This window comes from Diceros bicornis, chromosome 2, assembly GCF_020826845.1.
Source record: "Diceros bicornis minor isolate mBicDic1 chromosome 2, mDicBic1.mat.cur, whole genome shotgun sequence".
In the NCBI taxonomy this organism is placed as follows: Eukaryota; Metazoa; Chordata; class Mammalia; order Perissodactyla; family Rhinocerotidae; genus Diceros; species Diceros bicornis.
In genome coordinates this window covers 19,564,269-19,576,726 of record NC_080741.1, presented here as the reverse complement: position 1 = coordinate 19,576,726, position 12,458 = coordinate 19,564,269, and the positions used below count along the sequence as shown (strand labels likewise).

At 37.1% G+C, this 12,458-nt stretch overlaps 1 protein-coding gene across 1 annotated transcript in view; it reads right to left on the bottom strand.

Annotated features, from left to right (window-relative positions):
- Positions 1-12,458, bottom strand: part of ACAD11 (acyl-CoA dehydrogenase family member 11) — a 77,552-nt gene that overhangs the window by 37,790 nt on the left and 27,304 nt on the right. The window contains exons 10-12 of the mRNA XM_058553038.1: positions 6,056-6,133; positions 5,221-5,359; positions 366-473 (exon numbers count right to left, since the gene is read on the bottom strand). Of these exons, the coding sequence (XP_058409021.1) occupies positions 366-473; positions 5,221-5,359; positions 6,056-6,133 (325 nt within the window). The remainder of the gene's footprint in view (positions 1-365; positions 474-5,220; positions 5,360-6,055; positions 6,134-12,458) is intronic.

Below are 12,458 nucleotides of genomic sequence, written 5' to 3'. Positions count from 1 at the left end.
CAATATAAAATTACCACAAAGATGAATATTTCATACATAAGGGCAAAAAAGATCTTAAATATTCATAGATGGCAATTTTAGAAATGCAAATTAAAAGATTATGAAATTTGGCTTACTTTGCTGCTAATGCCTAAAGTAGGCTACTAGAAAACATCATCTAGTGTCCTCCCAAAGGGGAGGACAATTTTATTCTGCACATTTAACAATGCCAAAACTTAAAACTGGGCTCAAAACAAACATATTCACATTTCTGGCCATGAGCAAATTTAACTGAAACCCAGAGCCACAACCCACGTTTCTTCGGCTCATCCACTCTAACTCCGGGGTGCTGACTGCACAAGGGGATAACAGCGATTTGCTTTTACCTGTCATACAGAAGCAGGAGGCGATGCTCCCTTGAAGAAGAGGCTCAAGCCACTGCTGCTTCTGCTTTTCACTTCCATACAGTTGGAGCACCTCCATGTTCCCTGTGTCTATACATAATAAGAAAAAGCATTTGTTTTGCACGTAAAAATTTATCAGTGTGAAATCCAAACTTTATGTAGATAATACAGACATGCATCTTTTTAAAGCAAATGTTTGCTAGCAAAAATATTCTGAAACATAATAGTAAATACAATTCACAGTAAAAGTGTGCCATAATTAGTCACAAGTACATGACATTTGCTGCATCTTTATTCAACTTGTTCTGAATCACAGATGCATGTCCACTTTATCCCAACGAAGCATGGCTCTTATGAGGTCTAACTCAATTAGGACTGAGAAAAACAACTTATTGGCTAACCTTTGCCTGCTGTCTTGCAAATATGCTCTGCTAGGAGTGACTGCAATGCTCCTGGAGAACAATCAACATTACATATTCTACTGAGACTCCACCCTGAGACTCCTGTTCCTCAAACACAGCCTGTGCTTTCTAACTTCCACACGTTTGCTTGGTCCAGGCCTTCTCTCAAGTGAAATTCTACCAGTCATTCCTAAGTAAATTCCTGCTTCTGAGCTACCTCCATTGTGAAGAATTTCCAATTATCCAGTCAGAAATATCTCCTTCCTCTGAACTCACATAGTAATTATTGTCTCTTTACCTCTAACATTGCTCTTACTTTTGTGCACCCCGTACCATCTATACAAGGTACCATATCATCTAGGTCACATCTCAAGGAGGCTAAACACAGAATCCCTGCCCCAGCTGGAAAATGACAGCAGATGACTTCAAAGACCCTGTCCAGCCCTCAGAGGGCGTAGTTCAGTACACGATGCACTATAGTATCACTTATCACTCTCGGGTAAAAAGAATGCTTCACATCTGCCATGGAGCAAAATGCTCCAGCTACCTTTCTCTGATTTTCATTCCTATCAAGTTTCCAAAAATACTATCTAAAATCTTTCCCCTGAATACTGATTACTTATAAGATTTTGAGGAAGAATTTTTCAATAACACCTCTTTAAGGATAGTCACTGAAATGCCTATGAAAATTGAGTTAAGTCTAAGTTAAGTCTTTCAAAATATGTTTGTACTATGTTCAGACTGTCCTAACAGAGCCAAAGTTATGTTAAAATGTACAAAATTCCTAATAGATTAAACATAAGCTTAAAATTCTTTCTGACTGACGGAGAAAATGAGTCCTGAGTTATAATTGATGAAGCTCACTGTTTTTTTCTTGGCTTGTTTTAAATTCAGTGTTTCTTGTTATAGTTCAAATGAGGTAAATATTGAATAACAACTTTCCAAAAATTACCAGTTTACTCTGAGAAGCTGGCAAAATGAAGCTATCACTTATGGGTTGGGGAAAAAAGCCTAGATAAATTACTTCAACAAAAAAATTTTTTCCCCAAAATCAGCCAAAGGCCTCCAAATTTTCCAGTAATAGCTTTAGAATTAAAATTGCTATTTTTAACATTCCAATATATAATATTGCATGACTTACTGAAGGGCAAAAAAACAAAAGACAAACTGGAAGACTACATACATTTCCCATAAGCTTTTATAACTATTTGGGAAATAATTTGGTTAGCTTGAGTAGAAATTCATCTTTTATACTTAAGAAACCTTCCTAAGTATTTAATTGGCTTTAGTTACATTCACTTCTTTATCTGTTTTGGAAATGCTCCAAAACACAATGCCCCAAGGCCTTCATGAAGATATCCCTGCTACAAAGGGAAAATGCCTAGTTTTCATTCTTTCTTTCTTTTTTTTTTTTTGAGGAAGATTGGCCCTGAGCTAACATCTGCTGCCAATCTTCCTCCTTTTTTCCTTTTTTCTCCCCAAAGCCACAGTTGATAGTTGTATGTCATAGCTGTACATCCTTCTAGTTGCTCTATGTGGGATGCCGCCTCAGCATGGCTTGATGAGCAGTGCATAGGTCTGTGCCCAGGACGGGAACTGGTGAACCCCGGGCCACTGAAGTGCAGCACGTGAACTTAACCGCTACGCCACCAGGCGGGCACCCTGCCTAGTTTTCTACTTATGGCTTTACACATCTTGTTTGCTGAGGAGAGTTGCTCATCGTACTTTGGTCAATGAAAATATATTTCCCTGGCCAATTTTAAAATTTCAGCAGTGGTGATATTATTTAGATAGTACAACTGATAGACTCATGAAATTTTAATACTGGAGAAAAGTCCACGACCATCTAGTGAAAAGTGAGTTCACAGGCCAAACGGAGAAACAGCAGCAGAGCTGTGTCTGCAAAGGATGTCTTCTACAGCATTATTTTTCATCCGATGACACATTAGTATGTCATGAAAATAATTTAATGGAATATCGCTAGCATTCTCTAAAAAATGAAATAGATGGGGCCAGCCTGTTGGCATAGCAGTTAAGTTTGTGCACTCCACTTCGGCGGCCCGGGGTTCACAGGTTCACATCCCAGGCACGGACCGATGCACCACTTGTCAAGCCATCCTGTGGCGGTGTCCCATATAAAGTAGAGAAAGATGGGCATGGCTATTAGCCCAGGGCCAATCCTCCTCAGCAAAAAGAGGAGGATTGGCAGCGGATGTTAGCTCAGGGCTAAACTTTCTCACAAAAAAAAAAAAAAAAAGAAAGAAATAGATCAAAATAGAATACAGTAGATTAGACTCTGGAAAATACCTGAATGCACTGCACGGAGTAAGGGAAACTATCATTTCATGAACCCTTTTTCACTAACATATGTCTCCCTCTCTCTCCTTCCCCATCCATCCATCCATCCATCCATCCATCCATCATCCATGAACACACACATACAACTACATATGCTACATATTGGGTCACAATACAGTATAAAATATATTTCTTACTATGAGTATCAATAAAAAAAGTTTTAAAAGACTACCAGTTCTTTTTCCACAAAATTATGCTACCTATGTAACATGATGTAATAGCTTCACACAATGAAATCTTTAGAAATTCTGTGAATTGATTTCTTTACTTTTACAATAGCCTCATTATTGGGTTAAAATGTAGTACAGTGGTAAGTTGATAAATCAGTGTTTGGAAGAGGGAAAACCACATTAGGAACAAGTTCAACCATCATCGGAGGTTTACGAACTATCTTAATAGTTCCAAAGAAATGCCAGTCCAAGTCCAGTGCGGAAACACTTTGTTACACAACCAGATTGTGTTTTCTCTCAGACATCCAATATACCTCTTTTTGGCAGTTCCACCCTTCATATACTCTTTTTGGAAGAGCTTTAGCACTGGGGCCATACAATAAGCACAAAAGGCAATACTGAGGCCTAACCTGTACAGGGACATTATATGATTATCGTACTATCATCCTTCTACTACAAATCAAATGCTAGTCCTTGACTGGCAGCATCAGAACAACCAGAGTAACTTGGAAAAAAAACAAAGACAAAAGACATTCCCAGGGTCTACCCTAGACCTACTGAATCAGAATCCCCAGGGAGGGAGCCTGTGAATCTGGATTTTTTTTAAGTTCCTTAGATGGTTCTGCAAATTCGGGTTTGAAAACACCTATGACCACATTCCAGGTTTATCCCTTACATATTACCTTTTTAAAGAAAAGTTGACCTCCTTCCCTCATCCTTCCAATTTTTCATGCCAAAGTCCTTGGAGGCATCCTTGACTCCCATTGATACACCATATCTAATGAGAAAATCTTGGCTCTGCCTTCAAAATATATCTAGAATCTTTCCACCTCTCACCCCTTCCACTGCTACTACCCTAGAACAAGTCATCATCATCTCTCACCAAGATTATTCCAACAGACTCCCTGCTTCCCTCCTTTCCTCCTTTTGTTAATTCTCAACATAGAAGCCAAAGTGATCCTTTTAAAACTGAAGTTACATCTAGTCACTCCTCTGCTCAAATCTCCAATGACTTCCCATTTCACTGAAGGTAGAAGCCCTTACCTGCCCTATAAGGCCCAAGATGTAAGGCCCTTTCCTTTCTGATATCTTCTCCTACTATTCTTCTCCCAGCCACACTGGCCTCCTTGGCTATTCCTGGAATATACCAATCACACTCTTGCCTTAGGGCCTTTGCATTTTCTGGCCCCTCTGCTATGAAAACTCTTCCCCCTGATACCAGCATGGCTAACTCTCTCACCTTCTTGACGTCTTTATCAAATGCCATTTTCCCAATAAGGCCTATCCTGGCCTAAAATTCCATTTTAAATTGAAATCCACATCCTTGTCCCTCAGCATTCCAGAGCTCCTCTACCCTGCTGTTTTTTTTTTCCAAAACACTTTTCATCTTCAAACTTACTAAATAATTTACTTATTTATTATATTTATTGTTTACTTTTATCTCCCTCCACTAGAATGTAGGCTCCATGAGAGCAGGAATCTTTGTCTATTTTATTCCTTGATATATCCCAAGGACCTAAAATAGTGCTTGGCGTATAGTAGGTAATCGATAAAAATTGGTGAGTAAATGGAGAGACAGTGAGGCTACCCAAAAGATTTGGAAATTGCTATCCATCCTAACTAACCACAGAAACATCCAATACCCAACCAGGAAACTGGAATCCTTGTATTGCCAATCCCTTTGGTGGCAACTTCTATTCACTAATACTCTTAATGTAATGATGCTTAACAAAGAACAATACAATGAAAACTTTAGATCCACTTTTTTAGATTTAAATCAAAGTAAAAAAAAGTAACAAATTGATAAATCAAGGACTTTGTGTAGAAAAACTTTCTTGTCATAAAATAGAGAAATTTTAAACTGCTCAAAATATCCGAGAAAGATCAGTTTTTAAATAATGTAGTTACCTGGTGCTTGGCAGTTAAAGACATCTGGAGCAAAAAAGCATTTTCCTGTTTCTTCAGCAATCAAGGCATAGTCCACTTGACTGAGACCGCTTACAGCTGGCAGAAATAAGTTCCAGAGGCCTTCTGCTTTGGCCATTTCCTGTCAAGGTGATCAATGTGACAGAGTGATCATAAACTACCATGACCTAAAATAGTTTATTTTTAAAAGATACTGGTATTTATGCTTTTTGAAATTTAAAAACATTTATGAAGTTATTTATTTCTTTGTATCCTACAGTGTGCAAAACCAAGTAGTTATTAATTCATCATACATTAACAGTTTCTTAACTGTTAAAGAAATGACTTTTCCTCCAAGCTTCCTTAATTTGGCTGAAAAACTAAATTTGCTTACTTGAGTACTTCTTACTGAATCATAGCTATTACACAATCTCCCACATTTGAGTATAATTATGCCAAATATACTATGTTGTGCATTTCAATTTCTAACATGTGTTGCTGTTAGGATTTGAAAACATGAAATCTGGATTAAGCCCATGAGGGACAAATGCTCTGCCTTGACTTCAGTCTCAATTAAGTGGCAGATGGCAGTGAGTAGTGTTGATCGTATTTTTTTCTTTGAACAGCTGTAAGAGGCTGTTTTCATCACATACCATATAAAAAATACTACGTAACCTAATTTGTATATTACAGATTCTATTTTTAACTTTCTTTTTTAAAGAGTTATTATTGATATAATTATCCTCCACATCTATAACAACAGCAACAACAAACTAAGGTCTCAAAAAACACCTGTATATAAATTTTCCAATGTTAAAGGTTTTCTTATTTTTCTTACCTTGAGTTCATCAATCACTAAAGGTTTTTTCCACTTGTCCACAGAATTTTCATTTTGAACAAAGAACTCAATTACCTCCTTAAAGTAATAAAAAGAAAAAAGTTCATTAGCTAAAGTTAATACAAAATAAATACTGCCATAAACTGCTAATACCCAAAGTAAACATACTTAGGCAAAGAAGCTTTCTCAGCTACTATTAAATCGGTAATATTTCTTTCTAAAACCAGACACAGAAGTATAAAAAATTCTAGAGGTTTGCTGCTCATAAACTTATGCTGCCTTGATATTAGATAAGAGACTTCCAAAATCTTAAACCAAGATTTGAGTGTTTCATTTTCAGCAATATGGCACACTGGATGGTCACAGAAATCCCATCCAGGGTAGTACAACAAAAAATGTCAGTAAATATTTAAAAAAAATTTTTTTTAATTAAAAAATCATTTAAAAACTACATTTAGTAATGCATAGCTGTGCTAGAAGGAAAATAAGGAAATTCCTCAGAAAGCCAGGAATAAAAAAGCCTGACTCTTCAGGTGTGACCGAGCACTGGAGCCAAGTTTGTCCAGGGGACACGGGCTGATACAGGTCAGCTGGGGCCCTGGTTTTTAATGGGCCACATAGGCAGGGTCAGGAGGCAAAGCCAAATGCCCCAAACAGGGCAAGAAGGAGGATCAGAGATCAGCTCTTACCTCCACCAAAGCCAGGATGCCTCACGGGTAAAACCTAAGTGAAGAAAATAGAAAACAAAGCAAAAACCCGCCCCTCAGAGCTAGACCATGGGGATACAGGCAATATATCGCTGGAATAGAAAAAAGAAACATTTCTAACCTGAAGCCTGTCTTCACCCAAGTTTGGGATGTGAATTCACAGACCAGTGGGGGCCTAAAATTTCAAGCTAAAAATGAATTTTACAGTGTTCCTAGTGACAGTGCCTGTAAACACCTGGGAGAAGCAAAAGCCAATCCTCTCTGGAGGAAAGAGCTTCAAACAAAAGTCTTAAATAATCCCAGAAGATAAAACGCCATTTCAAAGAACATGAGTTCAGAATGAAAAGTTATTAAGCACCCAAGCAAACAAGCCACCATTAGCAACAAACAGAATCGCAAAACAATAGTTCAACAAAACAGAATCACACTCCCCAAAGACTATCGATAGAGCAATCATCAGTACAGAATATAAAATATTTGTGTCCAATAGATTTGAAGAATAAAGGAAGGAACTAAAAGTATGACAAAGGATTATCAAAATTGGCCAGACAAATTTGAAAAAGAACTGAATGCAAACTTGAGGAAAAGAGAAACCATAGTAATTAAACTTGAAAACTCAATGGCAGTGGTTCTCAAAATTTGGTGGGTATTGGAATCACTTGGGGAACTTGGTAAATATTTTCACAAGGGCCCATGCCCTATCCTACTTCAGTGAGCCTGGGGCTTCTGTATTCTTGACTAGCTCTCTAGGCAACTCTGACACACACTAAATTTTGCAAACTACTACTCTATGGATGGTTGAAAAGTAAATTAGATACAGCTTAATAAAAAATAAATTGGAAGAAAGATCTGAAGAAATTACTCCTTTCTTGAAGGAAGCACAGAAATTCAACAGAAGGAAAATATGAGTGGTTAAGGGATATGATGGATACAGAGAGAAGTTCTCACATAAGTCTAATTGGAGCCCTAGATGAAGAGAATGAGGAGAGAGGAAATATTGGAAAAAATTATATGAAGAAGTTTTTACAACTGATAAAAGACACCAATCCTCAAATTCAGAAAGCACAATGATGCCAGATCACAGTAAACTGCAGAACATCAAAGAGAAAAAAAAAACTCTTAAAAGGAGAAAGAGGAGAGAAAAAAGACAGACTACTGATAATTAAATAATTAAGATTGAGAGCTGACTTCCCAGAGCAACGAATGAAGCCAGAAATCAGGAGGATAATATCTTCAATTGCTGAGAGAAAATAACTGTCAATCTGGAATTCTATATCCAATAAAATTATCTTTCAAGAATCAGGGCAAAATAAAGGCACTAGAAAGAAAGAAACAGAGAGAGAGAGAGAATATGAATAGGAATCATTACTTCCCTCTCCCAAGCAAAAAAAAAGGGAAAGGAAAAAAGAAAGATGAAAGAAAAGTTTACTAGCAGGTTCTCATTAAAGGAACTGGATCCTAGAAGAAACATCTGCGTTGCAAGAAGGAACGGTAAATAAATAAAATGATAAATACATGGGTAAATCTAAATTAAAAACTAGCCATATAAAACAATAATCTTTAATTGTGCAACTAAAAGAATCAAGATGAACTAAAATATTGGACTATAATGGCATTCTCCAATATTTTGCTACCATAGCATCTCTGTATCTATTATCTTTTTCTACACTTAGGTTAGTAGAATTAGTGGATTAAAGGCTATGAACATTGTCAAGACTCTATATTACAAAATTATTTTCTAAAATTGTTCCACCAATTTATAGGAATATAAGTAATATACTAAAATGTTCCTTTTATTGAGTATGGCTAGGCTAGCTAGCGTACTGCTATATTTAGTGAAAACTTCAAGAAGACAAAGGACAGCTCTTTCAAAGGCACCACAATAAACAGCACTTGTTATTCCTGTCAGGAAGTCAGTTAAATGGAAGATTTCTTGTTTAGGGTTGTTTATTATTTCCGTCCTTTATATTGCCATGGAAAGAGTCAATGCTATTGTGTTTGATAAGAAATATATTATGCAATATATTTACAAAGTCCTCATCTCTGACTACCTCTCTTTGATACTACGGTTCTAAGAAATGAAATTATGCCAGTGTTTATATAATTATTTAAAAATGTGTATTAATTAATAACTTCCTGTTCTAAAATCTATCCATTTAGAGATTTGCAAAATCTATTTGTGGTATGGCAGGAGTCAGAATTAAAATACCTCACTACAAAGAAGCTTTCTTTAGTTCTTAAAGTATGAAAGAGTTTATTGGTGAAAGAAAAAAGCAGAAAATACACTTGGTGCCTGATCAGTTCTCCCAACAGTTAACATCTAACTTCCTCATTCACTGATTGAGATACTGCTTTGGAGTATGTTGGTTCAGAATCTTAAATCTGAGCCTACAAATAATTTTGCAATATAATATGTTTTTCACTTTAAACTTAAGTCTGTTAGAAAGAAAGAAGCAACAGGTCTTCGCTAGTACATTATTAGATTCAGTAGGAAAATGTGACTAATGTTATCACTATGTTAAAAGTGTCTTGTCGATAATTTATCACGTTGCTAGTTCCTGTTTTACATGCTATTTTTAGGACTCCTTATCCATTTTATTTACTTATTTTTTTCTTTTTAATATATATAAGCTTCTTTTTTTTTTGCTGGGAAAGATTCACCCTGAGCTAACATCTGTTGCCAATCTTCCTCTCTCTTTTATTTTCCTCCCCAAAGCCCCAGTACATAGTTGTATATTCTAGCTGCAAGTCCTTCTAGTTCTTCTATGTGAGCCGCTGCGAGAGCATTGCTACTGACAGACGAATGGTGTGGTTCTGCACCCGGGAAGTGAAGCCAGGCCGCCGAAGTGGAGCACACCAAACTTTAACCACTAGGCCATTAGGGCTGGCTCTCCTTATCCATTTTAAATAGGAAAAATTATCTTTTAACATTTTCCTAGATAATGGGTTCTTATGTTCTCACTTTACGATATCCAAGGAGTCTATAAAGGTCATTAGAATAGTTTAAATGAAGCTTATTTTTTCCCATTATAGAAAATTGGAAAAATATGTAAAAGTATTAAGAAAATGTCATCAAGAGTCTTACTAGCTAAAGATACATACTATTAAAATGTTGGTATATTATATGATACAATCTTGTTTTCTAGACAGGAATGTTTTAGTTTCCCATTTTGAAAAAGCTAATTACTTCTCCAAATATCTGGATATTTCTCCAAATATCATTTCAAATGTGTATGTTTCACAGACACAGATCAGTATTGTTCAGAATCATTCTACAGGATAAAACATTTTTTTTTTTTTTGCTGAGGAAGATTGGCCCTTGGCTAACATCCATACCCATCTTCCTCTGCTTTATGTGGGACACCTGCCACAGCATGGTTCGATAAGTGGTGCGTAGGTGTGCGCCCAGGGTTCGAACCTGTGAACCCTGGGCCGCCCAAGTGGAGTGCTCAAACTTAACCACTATGCCACCAGGCTGGCCCCCAAGATAAAACATTTTTATAGATGTTGGTACAAGTTTTTAAAGGAAGAAAAAGCTCATAGTATTAGATGTGGATATAGTCCAGATTTGAAAGATATGCAAAGACAAAATGATTGTGGCTTCCTTGCCCCACAAAATATTTACAATCTTCCCTTTAAAACTATAGACTGGGGGCTGGCCCCGTGGCGTAGCAGTTAAGTGCGCGCGTTCCGCTGCTGGCGGCCCAGGTTCGGATCCCGGGCGCGCACCGACGCACCGCTTGTCAGGCCATGCTGTGGCGGCATCCCACATAAAGTGGAGGAAGATGGGCACGGATGTTAGCTCAGGGCCAGTCTTCCTCAGCAAAAAAACAAAACAAAACAAAAAAAAACTATAGACTTTTTTTTTTATCATAAAGCATTTTTTATCATAAAGCATTTTCTTCTCGTGCAAATTCTTTGTAAATATTTTAATAGCTGTATGATATTAAGTTCAGCAGATGTATCACAATCCAACTTGTGATACTTCTCTTTCGTGCTGCATGTTTCCCTTGATTGCCATTCACATTTATGAATGAAAGAGCAAGACTGCTTGGTTTCCTCTGCCAGTTCTGGCCTCTCCTTTGAATAACGGGCTGGTTGCAAGCTAGCTGTCAACAGATAGGCTTCATTTTAGGGGGAACAGGTAGGAATCAGGCAGGCTGACAGGCAAGTTGGGGTCTACATCAAACCACTCGCCAGAAAAAAAAAAAGCCAAAAACTGGAGGACTCTACTCTAGAGCACTAACCCTCACGTTGAAGCCCTGGCTTCTTTGAAACAGATCATTTGCTTTTTAAGATACTCTTGCAGCCTTCCGTCTGGGGCAAACACCACTGCTACCCAGAAGTGTTAGAGACCTACCCAAGCAGCCCACCTACAGGTTCATTCTTCCATCAAACATCCCCTTCTCACTCTTGTTCCCCATACCAGCCAATGTAAGGGGACTACATTGTAAGAAAAAAAAAAAAATGTTACCACCTATTCTACAGCCTTCTCTTACTTCAAAATTCTTTTGGGATGTGGCTTCCTCTGTTAAGGTTTATTCTTTGGTATGATCCATTCTGCTTTCCAAATCCAATTTCCATTCTCTTATCAAAACCTTTAGTCTTCTGATATGTCCCCCTCCTGTTTTCGTGCTTTTACCAATTTATTCCATTTAAAAAAAATTTCTTTATTGTTAATTCAGTGGAATTTTATTTGAGAGAAAGGAGGTAAATGCCAAATTCAGTCTGCCATATTGAACCAAAAGTGCTGCATTTTCTCTTTAACACCCAAAAGTTCAGAATTTTAAAACTCTATATTGTACATATACAAACTAAAGCAGAAAGTCTCCAAAGTGATACCTTAATCACTGAACACAAATAAGAGGCGACTATTTTAGAAAGAATTTCCTCATATTTAAGTAGTACTTTCTTTAAAAAAAAACTATATCCCCTTCTGTGAGAAAAGGGTATCTCATGTCAGATCTTTACTAAAAATATGACAATTATTCATATAATTCCAGCAACAACACTAACCACCTATAAATACATATCAACTTTGAACATTTTTGTTGAAAGAATTTGGTCTTTTTCAGTTTCCTATTTGATTTTGCCAGTCTAGCTCTAGACCTCTCAGAATCATGGAAGGTTTCAATGGGGATTTACTGTATATCTAGCACACCTATTCCCATTGTAGATGAAGAAACTGAGGCTCTGAGAGATCAAGTTATTTGCCCGAGACCACCCAACTTGTGGCAGGAATGGACTAGAATCAAACTCTTACAATTTCCACACCAGTGTTCTACGCATGCACACACCCCCCCCCCACCTGCCTCATATATTTTCATAACGGCTTTTATCTTTTCTTCACAGCATTTGTCATTCCTTATTCTACGTCTTTCTTTAGTGCTGAAGTATAAGCTCTGTAGGAGCGTAAGCCCTGTCTGTCTTGTTCTTTTATTTTCAGTGGCTTCCAGGTGCCCAATTCATTATTAGATGCCCAATAATTATTTGTTAACTGAATGAATAAATGTACCATGTTACTTCTCTACCCTCAGTAAACTTACTGAAACTTAACACCTTAAAATAGTAGCTTGTGTGGAGAGAGGTGATTGTCTCTGTGAACAGCTTGAAATGATATGCAAAATTTTCTGGGTATGTCTATCTTGTTTAGTCTACAGTTTTCTTAATTTTCAGGAGCCCACAAACACACAAAA